This window comes from Protomyctophum bolini (genome assembly GCF_963924005.1).
Source record: "Protomyctophum bolini genome assembly, chromosome: 3".
Taxonomy (NCBI): domain Eukaryota; kingdom Metazoa; phylum Chordata; class Actinopteri; order Myctophiformes; family Myctophidae; genus Protomyctophum; species Protomyctophum bolini.
The window spans coordinates 12,943,293-12,964,368 of NC_137864.1; the positions used below are offsets into that span (position 1 = coordinate 12,943,293).

At 43.3% G+C, this 21,076-nt stretch overlaps 1 protein-coding gene across 1 annotated transcript in view; it reads left to right on the forward strand.

Annotated features, from left to right (window-relative positions):
- Positions 1–21,076, forward strand: part of LOC308312950 (adhesion G protein-coupled receptor L3-like) — a 204,015-nt gene that overhangs the window by 91,190 nt on the left and 91,749 nt on the right. Inside the window, 2 exon segments of the mRNA XM_080759759.1 lie at positions 13,377–13,391; positions 15,130–15,918. Coding sequence (XP_080615885.1) covers positions 13,377–13,391; positions 15,130–15,918 — 804 coding nt within the window.

Genomic DNA, 21,076 nt, shown 5'->3' on the forward strand with positions numbered 1-21,076 from the left:
TACATGCTTTAACAAATACGAAGTGAAAAATTACAAAGTATTTTATTTATTTAGAAAAATATCAGTAACAGTGAAAATAGCAAATCTACAAGCTCACATTGGCTATTTTCACTGCGTTTGAATTGGGGCTAAAGTGGTTTATTCATAATGTTCTTTTCCCTTTACTAGAAATGTACTGGCGTCAAAAGTAGAAGAGTGGAGTGGAAGTATTACAAACCATACAAATACACAAGAAAAGTACAGATAATAATAATAATGTAAAAGTATTTATTTACAGTAAGTATAGTACTTGAGTAAATGTTCTAACTCCCTGTCCACCACTGACCAGAGTGTCCCTATGCTGGGCATGTCATAAAAGGCTAACATTCAGTGAAAACGGTCCATCTGTGTGAGTACAGCTTTTTCCAAAGGCTATTTTCAGCTACGATATTTGGTGTAGAGCAGTGGTTTTCAACCCTTTTCATATCAAGGTCTATTATTTATTCTGCATTTGAGCCAAGGACCACCATTTGATGACTTTTAGCCTCTCAGCCTCTCAGACTCAAAACGATTTTTTTTGTTGTTGTCGTTGGGTAAGATTTTGTCCCCAATTCCATGCTGTATTGATATACTGGTAGTACCATAGATAACAGGCAAAACAACAATTCATCTAATTCTGTAGACATCTTGTAAATTAACTAGTAATGCGGATGTTTAACAATAATTTAACTCAATCGTGTAACATTTTTGTTTCGTTTTACACTCAAGAGTTAAAGCAGGGGGTTTCTGGTGGTCCCCAGCTAAATGATGGAAAGTTATAGTATTATAACTAATAATCAAATGGACCCTTTAAGGGTCCATTTAAGGGTCCAAATGTACTCTCTTACAAGGTTTACAAGAAGTCTACACCAGAATTGTAATTTTTTTTATCAACGTTTGCCTGTTATCTCTTAAATGGTACCAACATCAGTACAGCTTATCCAACCACAACAAAATATTCTTTAGTTTTGGATCCGCGAGACTAAAACATCAAATGGTGGTCTGGTGGCTGAATAAATAATGGGGCGCCTTGATATGAAAAAGGTTGAAAACCACTGGTCTAGGGATAAAAGGATGGGACCAAATATTTCCCTGGGGGACCCCTGTCATTATATTGTGTATGGTTTAAGTGGTTAACCTAGAGTTAAGAGACAGGGGGAGGGGAGGGGGGGTTGGTGGTCTCTCTACAGTTAAACTATGTAGGGTTTCGTTCAAGTGGTTTACTTAGTGATAAAAGACATGGGGGTTTCTCTATAGTTTGGGTCAGTGCCAAACGCACACATTAGATGCCACAAGTAATTAGTGTGGGCAGTTTGATGGTTACAAACACGTTTATTTGATTGCATGGTGGTTTCGGCCGTGTACGTTAGGGTGTTGGTCTGTCAATATGCTGTTACCAGCAGAGCTGGGATGTTGCCGCTGTCTTTTTCTTCAACATGTGCTTTGTACTCGGATGACATATAACTGAACTTGAACTATAGAACTATTGGACTGACGATCACAAACTCTGGTGATACTGTATACGCGGTAAAGTTGGTGGTTGGGGAATCACGTTAGTTTCACCGTTTAACAGCTCCTTCTGCACCAGCAGCCTTTAACCCATTGACGCCTGGTGCAACGTATACGTTGTTCTACCCTTGATGCTGGCGCGCTCTCTGTGTCTCATCAGCTATTGCTATACATGTAGCAACATAACTATTTAAAAAAGAAATCATCAGAATTTGAAGGTTTTCAGAGACCTTAGGTCAGGCCCTAGATTAGAAGGCGTTCCCAGATTCGGCCTCAGGCATCAATGGGTTAAATGGTAAATGGTGCATTTATATAGCGCCTTTATCCAAGGCGCTTTACATAGATTGTACATTAATACATTCACCCATTCACACACACATTCATACACCGATGGCGGCGGGCCGGAAACCATGCAAGGCACCAACCAGCGCATCAGGAGAAATTAGGGGTTCAGAGTCTTGCTCAAGGACACTTTGACACTAACTCTTGGGCATTCCGGGTTCGAACTGGCAACCTTGCGGTTACCATCCGGCCACTATACCCCTGAGCCACCGTGTTGCCCTGTGCTGCAGCACCGAAAGCCCTTCCGTTAAGCCGGCACTGCCGGTTGGCCGTAGGCATACAACCGTGATACGTCTAGTTTATTACAATTAGGACACAATTTCATTTTGAACAGAATCTCCAGTGTGTGTGTGTGTGTATGTGTGTGTGTGTGTGTGTGTGTGTGTGTGTGTGTGTGTGTGTGTGTGTGTGTGTGTGTGTGTGTGTGTGTGTGTGTGTGTGCGCCCGCTTGACTGGAACTATCACCTTGTGTGTTCTGAAAGTGTTTTTTCGCTCAGTTTCATGTGGGAATCCCATATAAATCCCTTATAGGAGCGGGTGTCAGTAACTCGCGGCTGTTAACAGCGCTGTGAGAGTGAAGGCATGGCAGCACGCTGCATGCAGACAGCAACGGTGATCTCCTGCACCGAGGCATTCAATTATGTCTGGCTAAACGGCTCCTAGCCCGGCCGCCATCTAGGATGACCAGCAGATTAAATAATAGGACTATCAGAGACCTCTCTCCTGAGCAAATGGAAAAGAAATAACCTGATACCTGCTTAATGCCCCGGCAAGCATGTGCACGCACGCACACGCACGCACACACACACACACACACACACACACACACACACACACACACACACACACATTTCAGTTTGTTGCCAGGTAGGCTTTTAACTGAATTACAGAGTATTTCTACATTGCAATATTTATACTTTTACTTACGTTAAGTAAAAAATGTGAGTAGGCTACTTTTCCACCACTGTGCATAGGCCTAAAGTATGTGAATGCACGGTGTGTGTGTGTCACGTGTTCTGTCCACGCATTCCACGGCAATGCATAACACATGGCCGTGCATATTTCTCCACCTTTCTCTTTGATTTAAATGCAAACCTCCACTGCGCTGAAAGCAAGGACACCTACAGTACTGTACTCAAAGTGTTTCATGGTTCCGCCAATATGGCTTAATAACAACGGGGTGTGCACAGGAGGGAAGAGTTCGATGGTGATCTGATAACAGATGGGTTAGTCTGGATGAAGTTTCCTCCTCCAAAAGCTGGCAGCGCCTGAAACCAAAGTCATTACAGTGCTCCTCTAACACAGAGCGAGAGAGAGAGAGAGAGAGAGAGAGAGAGAGAGGGGGGGGAGAGAGAGATAGTACATGTGTAGTTTTGTGCCCAAAGTGCTCTGGCTGGATCATGTTCATTCACAGATAGGATTGCGTGCACATTTTATGCCAACATTGTGTTTAGTGCCAAGTGAAGAAACATCCGCGCACTAGTTCAGAGCTCCAGGGACTTACTTTATTTTAAATGGTTTCGACCTAGCAGGTCTTCATCAGGCAAAATATGAGCATGTAGCATTGTGCTCCAACGTCTGGCTTTTGGAATTACATCATGTGGCAAGCCAAGTCTATGAACTTTTAACGTTTGTTTACAGCACTTTTTTCCACATCTGAGAGTGTACAAAATAAATGGTAGTGCATTCGGTCCACGCTCACAGACCTGTAAGGGTCCATTTGGTTCTAACTAGCCATCACTTAACTGCGGGAGTGCCTTCAACCACACATTGACAACCAGTGGTCTTGAGCTTAAACAAGTCCTGATGCTTCTTGGCTCCTTGCCACACTTTCCTTTACTGTCTGAGAAGTCCTTGTGTCTTATTTTCCTGCTTTCTTACGCTTCACAGGCCACGATATATTTTTACCAAACATTTATGATAATTTTCTCTGTCAACCCAATTCAATCTAAAAAAGAAAAAAAGATACACAGAGTGTATCCTTGTTATCCGTGTGTGTTTATCTCTAGCTGGATATCCAAATGTAGGGAACAGGGAAGGCTGCCAAGTCAGTGTATTTTGTGGCTGATGAGAGATGGCGTTTGTAATCAATGAAATGCCTTGGGAAAAAAACATTTGCATCAATCGAGAGGGATCGATAAGTAAGAGCTCCTTTGTGAAAGGTCGGTCATCATCGCAGAACACCGCCTTTCTTCTCCGATGTGCTTTGAAAATCTCCTGCGCAGGTTGAACATAAAACATAAAATAAAAAACGCCTTCAGGCACTTGGCCCAGAGGAATGTGCTGCAGAATGTGTGCACCGCTACACGCATCTCAGGCATGCTGTCCAAACAGATGACCACATTGGACCTCGCTTTTGGGAATAAAAAGGTCAAATGTATACATCTGAAATGTCTCTGGGGCACTCCCTTCGCCTCGTTGCTATTCTGACAGGTAGTGCATGCGGTATAAGATCCTGCAATCCGGAACTTATTATAATGAATAAAACATTATTTTAAACAATCTGTACGGTATGTTAATTCAATGTACAGTAACTAGCACTGCAGTGAGCGGGGGTTGGGTTTGGGGTAGTACTTCCTGAACTAATAAGTCGTTTATTTGTATTGATAATGAGCTTTTATCAAGCTCACTATCGCGCGTCTTCTAAAATTGTGTGGAAAGACGTGAGATGGCAAATTCTGAACAAAACTGGTATCTTGCTGACCACCATCTAAAATTAAATGAAGATGACAAAAGTTTTAAATATGTTTGCCTATCATTAAATCAACCTGCATTCACTTAATTGGCTTTAGAACAAAACGGAGATCACACTTAAAGGTTAAAAAGGAGGAAAACTTTATTTAACCGACATGTTTCGACCTATACGGTCTTCATCAGGGCTGTTTAATTGGCTTTATATTATGAATAGTACTGTGATAACTACTATAAAGTCTCCATGTCTCTTCAACTCTTTATAAACTGTAACCAATTTATGTTTAAATAATAATCACTTGCACTTCAAATACAGAACTTTTCTAACAGACAGAAGGCAAGTGACCTTTTAACTTTTGGAAAACAATATCGAAGAAACTTTTTAATTAACTGGTATGTGGTTTACTTACGGTATGTGTGTATACCGTCAACTTAAAAGCGTCATTTTGTTTACCCGGGCAGCACTGGTTGGCAGGCGTGAAATACACTTTTTGACAGCCATGGGTGATCAGATTTATGACGTCATGGGCCGCTATATGCTCGATAACAGGCTCGATAAGCCCAAACCGTGTTGATACCGGGTACTCCATACATGTGTTACCGTTGCAATGGGCTCGGGTTTTGAGCTCCATCCCTACTCATAAGTGTAATATCTCCCCTGGCCAAATGGGGATGAGCAGGGGTCACCAACATGTCCGTACACGGACCAAATGTGTCCCGTGGCAAAGACTTGGTCTTGTCCGTGGCACATTCTTTTGATATTCTGTTTTACACGCCATTATGATCATATAACACCTACTTACTGAATGTCAATCTACAGGTTTTCTTCAGAATATGTATGGCAATTATGTATTATGACAATATATGGCACCAACTAGTACTAGTGGTTCTCAAATGTTTTATTTGCAAGGACCCCCTTAACTGTTAACTCTGAGAGTGTTCAAATCATTCATTGAACACCATCATTTTGAACACTCAGCGTTACAGACCTGTTATTCAGGGCTATCTATTTAAGTGCTTCTGGTAATATTATTATCTATTCATTTTGTATGTGCGTGGCAAAATAAATATGCTGACAAAAATGTCCACCACCACAAGCCAACATGGCGATGACCCCTGGGGATTAGCGGTAGATGTACTTGATAGTGCATGCAAAACGTATTACAAATGTATACCCCCCGTGACATCATGTACTCGGCAGATCAACTCATCAAAGTCAAGGTGATTCAAAAACAAATATATATATAAGGAGGAAGGGTATGTTTCACTCAACATTTTACTTTCAGAGACGTTTGATGTTTCGGGTTATAAAATAAATAGCTAATTAAATTATGCATGGTTCCATCTTCACAGAAACTCTGTCCAGAATCTTCTCTTGAGGACTTTTGGCTTGCTCTCTCTCTCTCTCTCTCTCTCTCTCTCTCTCTCTCTCTTTCCATCTCCCCATCTCCCCTCGCTGTACTGTACTGCAGGGTTTTGGCTGCTCCCCAAAGCTGAAACTAAGAAAACAGACACACACACACGCACTCACATGCGCGCACACCCACACACACACACACACACATACACATACACATACACACACATGAACGATTGCACGCACACATCTGCAGATAGAACATGCACTTAGGGACAGAGAGAGAGCTGTTCATGAGTGCACATATGAACATACACATAATGACACGCGCACACACACACACACACACACACACACACACACACACACACACAGGCCCTACTTGCTCCCTGTGGTAGAAGCATCATGTGCCACTCTTGTGCCAAACTACCCAAGGAGCATTGTCAGTAATTAGCCACCTGTGTATACCGGCTCATAGCACTCCAGGCAGGTTATAAATATCCATATACATTCTCTGTAGCTGGACTCCTATATGACTATACAGTCACCTCCAAATTAATACTTATTTTGTATCTCTCTAATCTCTCTAATCTCTCTATCTGTTTGTCATGCCTATTGTTGTGTTGCTATGACACCTGAATATCCCACACGATCAGTAAAGAGTGATACAGTATTTAAGTAGTTTGTATATAGATAGATAGATAGATAGATAGATAGATAGATAGATAGATCTTTATTTAAAATGTTGTTGTTGTTATTGTAACAATTTGCCCGTGTGTGAGTGAGCGTGCGTGTGCGAGCGCGCCGCGAGCACTCCTACTGTACACCCACCAACACCCTTGCTCCCCAAAAGGTATAATAAAGCAATTAGCCCACTAGCATTGTGCTCTGTACAGTACAGTGTGTTTATCAGTCAAGCTAACGATATGTTATGTAATATCCATGCTTTCTTTTAGACAATGCGGCAGGGCTCAATGGGGAAAGCTAATTAAAAGATAAGATCAATCTCTGGCCTGTCCAACTATACGTCTTCTGTCAGATAGGACGCCCGCAATCACTTCATCACCATGATGAGTTGCACATACTCGTGAGTGTGAGTGTGAGTGTGTGTGTGTGTGTGTGTGTGTGTGTGTGTGTGTGTGTGTGTGTGTGTGTGTGTGTGTGTGTGTGTGTGTGTGTGTGTGTGTGTGTGTGTGTGTGTGTGCGCGCGTGGGTGCATACACATGTGTGTCACCTGCAGTGCAGTTGTCCCCGGTGACAACAGTGCGCGGCTAGGTGTCTATCCCCTTGTGCGTACGTTTACGTTTACGTGTGCATGTGCATGTTTCCCTTGTAACTCGAAAACCGCTTGCCCCACCGACTTCAAATTGGACACACACGTTCCAAACCCCCACAGGGAGTGCAGTGCCCGGTGTCGAGTCGGTCGGACCCACGGTTGTCCAGAACCGCCACAAAAGGCCTCTGCCCGGGCTCTGGACCTGATCACCCCTATATCTACGTATATGGAGCTGGCCTGTTCTGACATCACAACACTTCATATTTGGGCATGCCCGACACAGAACTCCATATTTAGGAACAAAAGGACACAGAGAGATAGATACATAAATCTCCATATATGGGCATAAAAGGGACACAGACAGAGGGGTGGAACGGGTACTCTGATACGAGCACAACAGGCATGGATCTCCAACTTCCATCGTTACCGACTCGGTGCGCTACAGCCGGGCACCGGTCTAGTATATATTAAAAAGAAAATGGGATTTTTACTCGAGTCGTGACCCATAGAAACTGGTCCGTGACCCAGAAATAGGTTACTGTTCCCAAACCCATACTGTTGGGGAACAGTATCTCTATGAGTGTACAGATGGAAGTGCACGGGTGGACTGAGGACATAATAATAATAATACTAATAATACAGAGGGAAGTGGGAAAATGTCCATAAATGACCTTGGTGGATTTTAGCCTGGATGAGATGATTGGGGATAAGAGATAATGGTGGTGCTGTCAGTAGCCGCTGTGTCTGTCTGTACGTTCTGCGCACGCCTACACACCTGGCTCGCGCACACACACACACACACACACACACACACACACACACACCCTGCACGCTCGGTGCACGTCTACACACCTGGCTGTGCATACACGCTCTCACGCAAGCAGACGCGCAGGCTTTCCTCATAGACGAGTACCTCTTTAATAAACCATAAGTTTTCAATAAAAATGCTAATTATCCTTCCACGCCGCAGTACCACCAGGTTAACGTAGCTTCTTGTGTGCGCCTCTGCACGTGTGTGCGCGCGTGTGTGAGAGAGTGGACGAGTGACAAAGGAAGTGAAAAGGAGCAAGAGATGGAGACAAGTAGAGGGTAGAATTCACGGCGTAATGCTCCACTTATTTATGTGTTTGGAGAAAATTGGAAATGAAGGTGATGCTGATGAAAATGTTGCTCCCTCATTTGCATAAATAAGCTAAATTAATTTAAATTTCACGTAGCTGTATGTTCTCACTATGCAGAAGATTAATTTTTATTCCTGGCCGTTGCTGCATTGTTTTTTGGGGGTCATCCTCGACAGCCTGCCGGTCTGCCTTGCATGCTTAAAATAAATGTAGTCATACTCTTTCTTAGACGCCAAATGGTTTCGCACATGATTAGTGAAATATACTAAATGCACCACAGCTGTGCAGGATCCTGGTACGTATGAATACTAATGAAGTAGCAGTTTGTAAGAATTCTCTATTGTTGATTGCGACCTGAAAAGCTGCATCTCCTGTCAGTTGGTTGGGCTCCATATACTGTATGGTCACATATATGGTCACGCCTCATGACATCATGCCTCCATATATGGTCACGCCTCGTGACATGTCACACCATCATATATGGCCATCTCCATATAGTATATGAAGATCACAACACTGACCTCATCTAACCCTGGATAACCATACATGGAGAAGACTGGATCATCACCTAGATCTGCATATATGGAGCCGGCCAGCAAATCTACATCTGACCTCAAACCTCAAATCTTAGATCTCCATATATGGAGCTGACCTGTTCTGACATTCCATTATGTTGATCCTCCCCACCCGTCCTTCTTGTTCTGACATACTCATCAAACCCTGCACACTCAAGACATGCTCAATATATGGCAGTACAGACTTCATTCCATATGTTGATCTGACCCCCCCCCCCATGTCAAAGCGCCAGCACTCGCCCAGCAGTCTGCCATCTGCCGTCACCCAGGCGGATGCGTGCCCTCAGGGCGTCTTACTGGTGTTTTTCCTTTGTGGTCGATTCTTTTGGAAGAACCTCAACAGAAGGGCCCTACATACACACACACACAAAAAAAAAATTACGAGCTGCGTTCGCTTCCCGCGTTCGCTCGTCTTATACTAGAGTCACCCCACCCCTAGCTATTCATTTCAATGGAAGTTGCTCACTGGTGTTTGAAGCATCCGCTCTACTTCCACATTTTCTTGATTTGGTCTCCTCCCTGTCTCCATGTAAACGGGCAAAATGGTGAATCCGAAAAACTTGTGACATCATGGCTCACGTGGGCTCACAGCGCTTATGTTTCTCACATTGATGCAGAGCTGTAGGTGATATGTGGAGTTCCTAGAATGAACAAGTGCTCCTTTGCCACCGCTCATCCTACGAATACAGATGTAGCGACTAGCGATGGTGAATGTAAACCATGATGTAAACAAAAAGCCTTGTGATAGGAAGTAGAACAGAAGTAGTTCTTGTTACATGCGTGCCTGCATGGTCTATCTGGCAGTCCTTCACTGCCACCTAGCCACCTGGCATGCACATTACAGCGTTTTCAGTAATTACAGCGTCTGCAACGGGACTGCCGTTTTCTCTGGGGCCCGTTACCATTGGTTGACCTATAGCAACAAACTAATCAGTTGAAGAGCAAACATCTCTCCAGGCAATGGGATGTATCTATTCTAATAATATATCTTCTTATCATTTATGGGTCACAAAACATCCCTTTTTTATCTTATCTCATTTGTATTGTCTTGAGCCTAAAAGTTTGGGAACCTCTACCATCCTATGTTAAAGTTGCACTGCTGTTAAACTAGAAAAAGACCACCAGGGCAGGTCAGGTTGTGGCACTATAACAGGCCAATGTGAAAAGGGTGCCATTTCTTCATTGCCTATGATGGCAATTGGATGATTTGAGGCACAAAAATGTGTTTTGCAAAAATCCACCTGTTGGTGGCGCTATAACATGCCAATGTGGGATATATATTCCTCAGCCTAGTAGGAAAGTCTGTGATGGACGGGCGGACACACACACACACACACACACACACACACACACACACACACACACAGACGGAGTGAAAAACAGACTCTCTCCCCATGCCTTCGGTCTGGTGGAGACAAAAAGCAATCCAGTGTTTGATACGCGGTCAAGACAGTAGTCACCTAGTCTATCTATCTCTCTCTCTCGAACAGGTGCTAAAAAACAAAAGCATCTCTGTTGCTTCTTGTGTTCTTGAGATGACCTTGAAGTAACCTTGAGATGGCACCTCAATAATAGGCAATACTCAAAAAGTAGTAATAAATAATATTTCAAAAAATTTATCGATGCTGGCACTTCATGGCTCTAACCCTATATCCATCCAGGCAGCCCAATTATAATACATATAGGGAATTGTTCAAATGACCCAACAATTAGTATAAATAAATAAATAGTAATCCCAAACCACATGAATCAAATGTTGTATAAGAGACATGACTGTATTATTCTATCATGGCTGTCGACGACCTTTAATGCTGACCATTGTGGATTACAATTATGAAGATATTACGCAACAAACAAGTATAGTCACTCGTCTGGCGAAGCGACAAACGGAAAACACAAATTGAATGACATTTGCTTGACATTTTCTAAGCCATTTGGTATGCTTGTCGCTGGCACAATGTTTCACTGGCAACCTTGAACCATGTGTGCTTCCTTTGTGCCCTGAAGATTATGAGCGGCTCAATTTAAGATAAACCTTTGTCATCTCAATGGGGCATGATTTTTCTTTTCTTTTCTTTTCTTTTCTTTTCTTTTCTTTTCTTTTCTTTTCTTTTCTTTTCTTTTCTTTTCTTTTCTTTTCTTTTCTTTTCTTTTCTTTTCTTTTCTTTTCTTTTCTTTTCTTTTCTTTTCTTTTCTTTCCTGGTAGTTTTCCTTCCACAGTTTCTGTGTGTCCATATTTTATGTGTCAGACAGATAACAACAATGCACCCAAACACTATCTTTGCCTCTTGTTACGCCCGCCTCCTCATTTGTGGAGGCAGGCACACACACACACACACACACACACACACACACACACACACACACACACACACACACATTCATTTTAGGTGTACCACGTTCCCTTCCGTTTGATGGCTTATTTATCGAGAGTTGTGCTAAGCTTCACCAGTTATCATGCATTTTTCATGAGTCAAGCATTTAATGGCCCTGAATGTTGCGCTCGAGTGTGTGTGTGTGTGTGTGTGTGTGTGTGTGTGTGTGTGTGTGTGTGTGTGTGTGTGTGTGTGTGAGAGAGAGTGTGTGTGTGTGTGTGTGTGTGTGTGTGTGTGTGTGTCCGTCTGATGCGTGTGGATTAATAGTTGCAGCTTTAATGTGTTTAAGAATGTATGCGGATAACAGATGTGCGACGTGATGGTACTGTGAATATACTGTCCAGAAGTCCAATAGTACATCTATACAGTATCTCTCTTCTCTTCTCTTCTCTTCTCTTCTCTTCTCTTCTCTTCTCTTCTCTTCTCTTCTCTTCTCTTCTCTTCTCTTCTCTTCTCTTCTCCTCTCCACTCTTCTCCCCCTCCTCTCCTCTCAAGGGAGCAGTTCCATTCAGCGGGTCTCTAGCATTCTTGAGAGACTCTAGAAACAGAAGGGCAGAGGCTGAAGGATTAGGTTTCTTCCATGTTCACATTCCATTGTGTCCCAAGGGGAGCAAGGTGAACTGGAACTCATACATGTCTGAGAAGCAAGTGCACATTTTTGGCACTGTGGGCAGTGTGGGGGCAGTGTTGATTTTGACAGATTAAAAAAAAAAAAAAATAGTCGTAGTCTTCATTTAGTTTTAGTCATATACTGTATTATAGTCATCTGAAATGTTTTAGTGTTAGTCTAGTTTTCATCGAATAAATAGCATATATAAGACTTTAGACGACTAAACCTACAGTTGATTTAGTTGACTAAAATGTATTTTTCATTTCATTCATTTGGCAACCATGCATAAAACGACTACTTAGTTTTTGTTTAGATTTCGTCAGTGAACAGGGGTAGTCGATGAACATTTTCCATCTTAGTTTTATGTGTCGATGAAATCAACAGTGCTGTGGGGCAACAACAAACTGCCTTCCACACAGACACTGTGGATAAGATAAGGTTTAATATAATAATATGGATGGGATGGGGGAGCACATTCAATAAACACCCACACGCACACGCACGCACGCACGCACATTTACATGCAGTTACACTCGTGCTTTCACACTCAATATGTGACACACACACAGCAAGCTTTATAGCTCACCCACTGTGCAAGGGAAAGCATTTTAAGTAACGTGGCAGCTTTAGGCTGGACCGCTGAAAAGCGATCCTAGTAATCTAATCAATTCTCAGATTTTAATTTAGTCTCCTGCTATTAGCATATATTAAACAAGGCATTATCTCAGTTTAATTTGCGCTGCATTCTTTATTTTATTTTTGCCGCACTATGCCTAGGAATGCGTCATTATCACACATAATTGGCTAGTGTGGGTGCGTGTGTGTGTGTGTGTGTGTGTGTGTGTGTGTGTGTGTGGATGAAGTAGCAGAGAGAGAGGGAGGGGAGGGCGGATGTGTGTCTGTTTTGCCTAATTTATGCTCCACGGTACAGCGATGTCACACGCCAGAAATAGCAGGTCTACACGTCCATTTTCTTGTGTGACACACTCCTGTGAGACGGAGTGTGACATTAATCTATACGAAAAATCATATAAAGTTGAAATATGCAGGAGAAAAGTGGTCTCAGCCCAACAGCAACGCAGTTCAATGCGTCGCGTCACGGCTTTTTCTCTCCACACATGTCTCTGCCATGTGTGTGCGTGCATGTATGTGCACGTGTGTGTGTGCAGCATGTGTGTGTGTGTGTGTTGACAATGTGCCATGATGCCGTGCTCTCAGAAAGCTTCCATGTTGCAGTGCAGTCTGTGCTCAGACACTTACGTAATGATATTACCAGTCACACATGGAAGGCATCCAGGCGCGCTCTCACAAGGTTAGGGTGAAATATGAGAGCGATTATGGAGATCCGAGATCGTATTATCACGATATCCCTTATTATTGCATCATTAATCTATTTTTGTCTTCCCCCCCCGCCCCCCCTTTCTCTCTCTCTCTCTCTCTTTTGTCTCTGTCTCCCGTCTCTGTCAAACCTTCTTTAAATGCTTCACCCGCGGCCCGGTTAGAAGTCGAACAGAAAGGTGAGTGTGTGGGGGAGACACGAGCATCAACACTGATGTGCACACACGCACGCACACACACACACACACACACACACACACACACACACACACACACACACACACATTTGCGGCAAATAATGCATTTTGTTTTGGCATTGAATGCTGGAAATGTTTAATATATATATATATTTTTTTTTAGGGTTCGTTAAGAAAAATCACACAGGGTAGATAACTAAAATATATACAAAGACCTTACTTACTGGCATATTTAATAACCTTACAGGCCTATTATTACTTTATATACTAATCACTTTATACTATACAAGTTGTGCATCCACATTTCATCCAACAATTTTTTTCACCCAGTATCTATTATCTTATGTAATCCTGTGTGCTACTGTACACTCCTCTACCAACCTGGGGAGAGCAACAGACTGAACTCATGCCTCCTACAATGCATGAGGAGTCCAAGTTCTTCTTTTCACCTGACAGGGGGGAGGTTCCCCGGGTGAACGTAGCGCGTGGAAGGAACACGTTATTCCAACCAGAATTCCTTTCCCCTCCATCAGGTGCCTCGGCTGGCCAGGGGGAGGCAGTATAGAGACCAGGATTTCCAGTATTTAATGTTTGATGTTTCTAACATGTTTCAACATGGAAACGATTATGACAATTATGCAAAATAATTGTGATTTTCTATAATAATTGTGATCAGGTGATTAAGTAATAATTGCGACCCCCCTACACACATGCAAGTGCACGCACGCACGTGTTTGGGCGAAGTGTCACTTTTAGCTGCCAGTGCTTGAAGTGCTTTGAGACTCCGTGACAGCTGCATCTCTTTCGAGCTCTCTGCTACTATATTAATACTGTTTGATCTCAGATTATGCTGTTTGATGGTCGGGTGTTAAATATAACAAGCAAACTGTCATTCCACAGTTTTCCACGATACTGTGAGCCAATGGACAGGAACCCATAATGACATTACTATGTCTTAGATGAAAATGGGAGACGTGCATAGAATTTAATCAATAATCCTAACTGTTTGAACAGACTCTGGAATTATACATTAAAGAGGAGAATGAGAAAACCACACTGCAAAGCCACACCGCACCCTCTGCGTGCGTGCGTGCGTGTGCGTGCGTGCGTGCACACACAACAACATTCCGCGTACATGACAAGAGTCCCCAAGACTCTAGTTCCCCCGGCTTCCCAGAATTTACAGCATCTCCCGCATCAATCATAAAACGTGACCCCAGTATTCCAAGCAGGGAATACTCGGCACAGAGTGGGAAATGAATTATCGCCACAATTGCAGAAACAGCAGGGGATAAAAGACTTGTACAGTACCGTTCCACACTCTCTGCTTTCTGACTGGAAGAGAAAGAAAGCAAAGAAAGAAAGTGCAAAGGGACTAATGAGGAGGAAGGAGGGGAATAGAGAATAGAAGAACAAAATGTACCACTTCATATCTTTGTCGGTTTGTTAGAGAAGGTTGCTATCCGTTATATCAGAGGAATGCTGTTCGCCACACTGTACATTCATGGTGACAGTATATGCCAAACAATAGATGACACATCATCTAACTGCTATGAAATCAATGTGGAGTTAAAAACACAACATAACCTTAATTTACACAGAATGTGACTCACGCTTTCTACAGTAGCGGGCTGTAGATAACCGACCGTAAATGTTATGGGGAAAGTGTGACCTTTATTGGATGATATATGTGTTCCTCTGATGTCATTTTATCTCTCAGTGTTCCTGTGCCCTGGCATTCTGCGAGGAGTCTACCAGAGTGAGCACCTCTTCGAGTCAGACCACCAGTCGGGCGCCTGGTGCAAAGACCCCCTACAGGCTTCAGACAAGATCTACTACATGCCCTGGACGCCCTACCGCACGGACACGCTGACGGAGTACTCCTCCAAGGAGGACTTCATCGCGGGACGGCCCACCACCACCTACAAGCTCCCGCACCGCGTCGACGGCACGGGCTTCGTGGTGTACGACGGCGCGCTCTTCTTCAACAAGGAGCGCACGCGCAACATCGTCAAGTTCGACCTGCGCACGCGCATCAAGAGCGGCGAGGCCATCATCGCCAACGCCAACTACCACGACACCTCGCCGTACCGCTGGGGCGGCAAGTCGGACATTGACCTGGCGGTGGACGAGAACGGCCTCTGGGTGATCTACGCCACGGAGCAGAACAACGGGCGCATGGTGGTGAGCCAGCTCAACCCGTACACGCTGCGCATCGAGGGCTCCTGGGACACCAGCTACGACAAGCGCACGGCGTCCAACGCCTTCATGATCTGCGGCGTCCTGTACGTGGTGAAGACGGTGTACGAGGACGACGACAACGAGGGCACGGGCAACAAGATCGACTACATGTACAACACGGACAAGGGCAAGGAGACGGTGCTGAGCATACCCTTCCCCAACTCCTACCAGTACATCGCCGCCGTGGATTACAACCCCCGGGACAACCTGCTGTACGTGTGGAATAACTACCACGTGGTCAAGTACTCGCTGGACTTCGGCAACAACGGTAAGGCCCTCCTCCCCTCCCCTTTTCTCGTCCTCGTGGTTTTGACCACACCTCACGACCTTTGTCTCGTGCTAGTTCCGCTGCACAGTGAGTGCCGTGATTTTTGCACTTTTTCTGTTTTGTATGTATCTATGGAGTTAACATTACTCTAATAGACCCCCAGGTGTGGTTAGGATATTGAAATATGTCTTCCCTGTGAATTTTTGGTTTCTCAAAAGGCCCAATCGAAATGATATAGTGACATCACAAATTTCACAATATCATTGCCAATTTGCCATACAACAACGCGGCTTGCGGCTTCAGTTCAGTTCCATCACCACCCACCAGGCAAACCAGGCATACCTAACCTAATGAACGTGGCCACATCAAAACATAATTTTAACACTTTCTGTACACTTACAGTAAGTACCTGATGATCATGTTATGGGGGGGGGGGGAATCACTCTCCCAGGTCTTACCAATTACACAAATTAGACCATTGTGGTCAAACAGAGTCAGGGTGCTGATAATGTGCAAACACTCTGCTACACCAGTGGGCTCTAGGTAGACCCTCGTGGTTCCTTGAGGGGGTTCCAAGGTGTGTAAATCTTACAGTGTAAAACTCGTAACCAGATTGACACGTACTCGTCTATTTGGTTCCATTGGAGCACTAAATGGAACTAAAAGGAACAGATCCTTAATTAGACCTGTGAAGGAAGTAAAGACGAGGCCCAATTTATTTTCCATATGTGCATAGCACCTACTGTATATAGAGCCTATTGTAAATCTATGATGAGACTAGGCCCTAGTATATGTATGGAAGTGTCTGTCTGTTCATCAAATCTGTTCATCAGTGGGTGATGAAATCATGAAAGAAAAAACTAATTATCCCAGTCATGTAACTCAACGTACTACACCTCTGGATCATCTTGTTTTGAGAGAAATAATGTTAGAAAGAGGATTGTGTGGCTGATGAAAATGCATGCAAAACGTGCTGTCATGTTAGTAATCTTTATGATTAATGCATTTTCCTTTTGAATAATGAATATCTACGGCCTCTTTCATCCAAATGTTAATTTGGAATTTGGAATTATTAATAGGCCTAGCTTGAAAATGGATAAGATCTATCCGCGCTCTCTGCGGTCACAGATGGCTGTGCTGTGCACGCTTGTTAACACTCAGACGCATCTGATCCCAACAGTTTCTCATTAGAAAGGTAGACTTTTGTGATTCTCTGCTACATTCCAAAGCTTCACTTCATCGTACAACACGTTGTGGGCTTGGCTGTTTTCTAAAGCTTCACTTCAGCGAACAACACGTTGTGGGCTTGGCTGTTTTCTAAAGCTTCACTTCATCGTACAACACGTTGTGGGCTTGGCTGTTTTCTAAAGCTTCACTTCATCGAACAACACGTTGTGGGCTTGGCTGTTTTCTAAAGCTTCACTTCAGCGAACAACACGTTGTGGGCTTGGCTGTTTTCTAAAGCTTCACTTCATCGTACAACACGTTGTGGGCTTGGCTGTTTTCGGCACAAGACCATCATACGACAAAATATTAATTTGGCCTAAAGGGATATTTCACTTCACAAAAATCTATATTTTAAATTGTTTTTGGTAAATGAAAAGAATGAGAAAGAATAAATATCCATAAAAAATGTATAAAAAAATAATAATACAAAGTTATTGAAAACAAGCTACAATGGGTTTGTATAGGAAGGGGTGGGGCAGCAAAAATTTATAACAAGTATATAAATACTGAATAGAGCAACTTTAAAACTGTCTGGGCTGTTCACATAAGCCTGAGTAGACGATGAAATGACCAAAAGGTTTTTTTTTTTAAAGTAATATATCCCTTTAAAGCGGTTTCTTGTTGTCATGCATTTTTGGCCTGAACTACTATAGACTTTAGAAATGCACATCATTTGGCTCAGAACATTCCAGTGCTGTTGGCGCTGTCATCATAACTGGATTAAAACCTTACAGTGGCTAAGGATGAGCCACCATGATGGACTATCTCATCTTTGTTCACAATTCACATTATATTCTGCTCCAGCAGTGCATGGTTCAAAGTGGGGCCCCCGGGAACCCCCAGGGGTCCTTGAGGGGGTTCCAGGGGGGTCCCCAGTGTCTTTGCTATGACCCAGCCGGGTCGAACACTTGCACGTGACCAGCTAATCAGCTATTATGAGCTTGGAGATCTGCTATTATTATTTTTTTTAAATGGCCAAAGACACAAATCTTGCATGGGGTCCCTGGTATCTATGCACAAAATATTTTCAAATGGAGGTCCTATTCATTTGGGCATCCTTAATGAACCACTGTGCTACAGTATAATGTCCCGCTTATAATAATGTATAATGTAATGTATAATGTGATCCGGCTTATAATGCTACCTGTCCTTGTTTGACCCCCAACACACTCACGCACGCACGCACACGCGCATGCACGCACGCGCACATGCACACACACGTTTACTGCAGCACTTCCACAGCTGCTGACCAAAATTCTAATGCATTCCTGTTGAATGTTGGCTGTGTTGGCTGTGAGGTCAGTCTTAACACCTCCTCAGGTTCTGGGCAGGGAGGGCGTTAGGCCCTGGAGAGCTAAACACTATTTGCCCAGCATAATAGCCTTTCAACACCTTCCTATGGAGTGGTCAGGGCAGTCTGGCTGCTTGTCTTATTAAATGATGTCTGAATTAATGCATGCTCTCACACTCACTTAGGAGCACGCAGTACAAGGAATTATAGGTATAGAGGCAGCTGCAAAAGTTAGTTTATACCGATCAGTATACGTGCAAGATGTGTAGTGTGTAATGGTGTAAGTGCACGGGCGTGTGTCTGAGTGAGTGTACGCCGGCGTGAGTATATGTAATTGTAAAACGGATAATATAAAGTACACGTGTTTATGAATGCTTAATCGCACGCACGCACGTGTGTTCTGTTGCGTCTACGTCCTCATCTATGCATGCACAACAACATGTGTTTACGGCGGATGTGTGATCAGTCTTATAATGGAGCCGTGGCTGTCTCACGAGGCTCTAAGGAGGAGATCAATGGGCATTCAATGTGGAGAACGACCTCCAGAATGCAGCAACAAGCCAGACTGCTGACCGGGGGGGAGATAAATACATATACAATCAATGAATGCTTCCCCGCACTCTCTCTCTCTCTCTCTCTCTCTCTCTCTCTCTCTCTTCCCCGCTCTGCACCCTCACTAAATGATCAAGACAAGGAATAAATTAACTTCCTCATAACTGCATGAATTTCCCTTTACCCACCCCCCACCCCCTCCGCCCCCGGCCCAAAATAAGGGAAAGAAAAACGTGACAGGTCAATATTCCCACCAATCCCCCCTTTCTGTGCATGTATTTCTATACATTGCCTGGAGAGTGGACTTTGGTCAAGGACCATAATCCCTCCACGGGTGCTTGTCCACATCCACGTTAACATAGAACCATGCAAGCCAAGAGCAGCAAAGTTTGTAATGTTTAAAAAAAAATTAGCTGTTGGAATCAAAGCCAGCGATAGTGCTTCACGCCTGGGGGGGGGGGGGGGGGGGGTTCTCTAGTATTCTTCTTCATAAGCGTCCAAAGTCCAAACTGTGTCAGGAAATAGGCCAGAGAGAGTAAGATGAGTCTGATCCAGTCCTCCGAGGCTCTGTAATTGGAGTACTGTACTCGGAGAAGCCACCAATTACTGTGTTGTGTCTGTCCGACTAAAAAAGCGGAGCCCGCTGATTGGCCGGTTCAGATCAGGGTCGTTTTGAGGCAGCTGCAGTCTTGGAATCTGTGGCTGCTGCTGTTGGACTTTCATCTGCGTATGCACACACGCACATGCACACACACGCACATGCACACACACACACACACACACACACACACACACACACACACACTCGTACGCACGCATGCACGCATGTCGCACACGTACACTCACACGCACTGATAAACTCTGAAATGAATCAAATACTTTTTTTGGATTTAATAGTCGAATAATAACTTTTTGAAGATAATTCATTTTAATTTTCATTTAATTAATTGACATGAATAATAATTATAATCTAATACAGTACATCAAATAGCATGATTAACCACTAAACCCTATTATTTTTTATAGTCATCAGTAATGCTTTTATATAATAATAGATCATGTATCTGTACTGTAATGCAGGCTTTAAAGCCAGGAAGCAACATGTTTTTCCCATATTACAAAAGTCCCAGACAATATCAATTTACAATTTAGGCATTTAGCAGACACTCTTAATCCAGAGCGATTTACAGTAAGTAATATCTATAGTCTCATATCACAATATCAATCTTATATTGATTGAATATTGCCCTGCCCATGTGCACACGTACACACACGCACACTCTCTCACGCGCATGCACGCACAACACACGTCGCACGCAAACACACTCACTCACTCACGCACGCACACACACACACACACACACCTTGATGATATGATTTTCTGATCTTATTACTGTATGTATAAAAACGAATATTGTTGTGAATCATTTATATTTGGCATGCAGTGTGTCAGCTCTTAAGGACACATCAAAACACGCTGACAAACTGTCAAACTGTGCAATTATATTATGCTAAGATATATACAGTAGCAAATTTGTTTGCTTTAAACGTCAGTGTACCAGTGAGATTACCATAAGGGGAATATAGAAATAGAATAAAGGTGAGTTGACCCGCAGACAAGCGCACAGCAGCAGTGTTGATTTTGACAGCAAATATTTACTTTAGTTTTAGTCAAAGTCTTTTGAATAAAATGTAGTTGTAGTCATGTTTTTGTCATCTGAAATGCTTTAGTGTCAGTCTAGTTTTAGCCGACTAAATGCTATTAGATTTTCGTCAAGAAAATCTCCAGTTGTTTTTGTCGAGTAAAATGTGTTTTGGCAGGCCTTGATGGACTTAGTTGTAGTGTGACGCGTTGTGAGCTTGTAGATCTGCTATTTTCAGAGGGCAAACCAAACTACTGGATCTCTTCTCCACTACTACTACTCTCTACTACTTCCTCCCTAACATTTTAGTCCAGTTTGTATTTGTTGACGAAATTGTCAATACATTTAGTCTTAGTTTTAGTCATCATATCTTAGTTTTTATGTAGTTCTTTTTTAGTTTTCCTTGGTAAAAAAAAAAAAGGTAGGTCATCATAGTTCTAGTCTG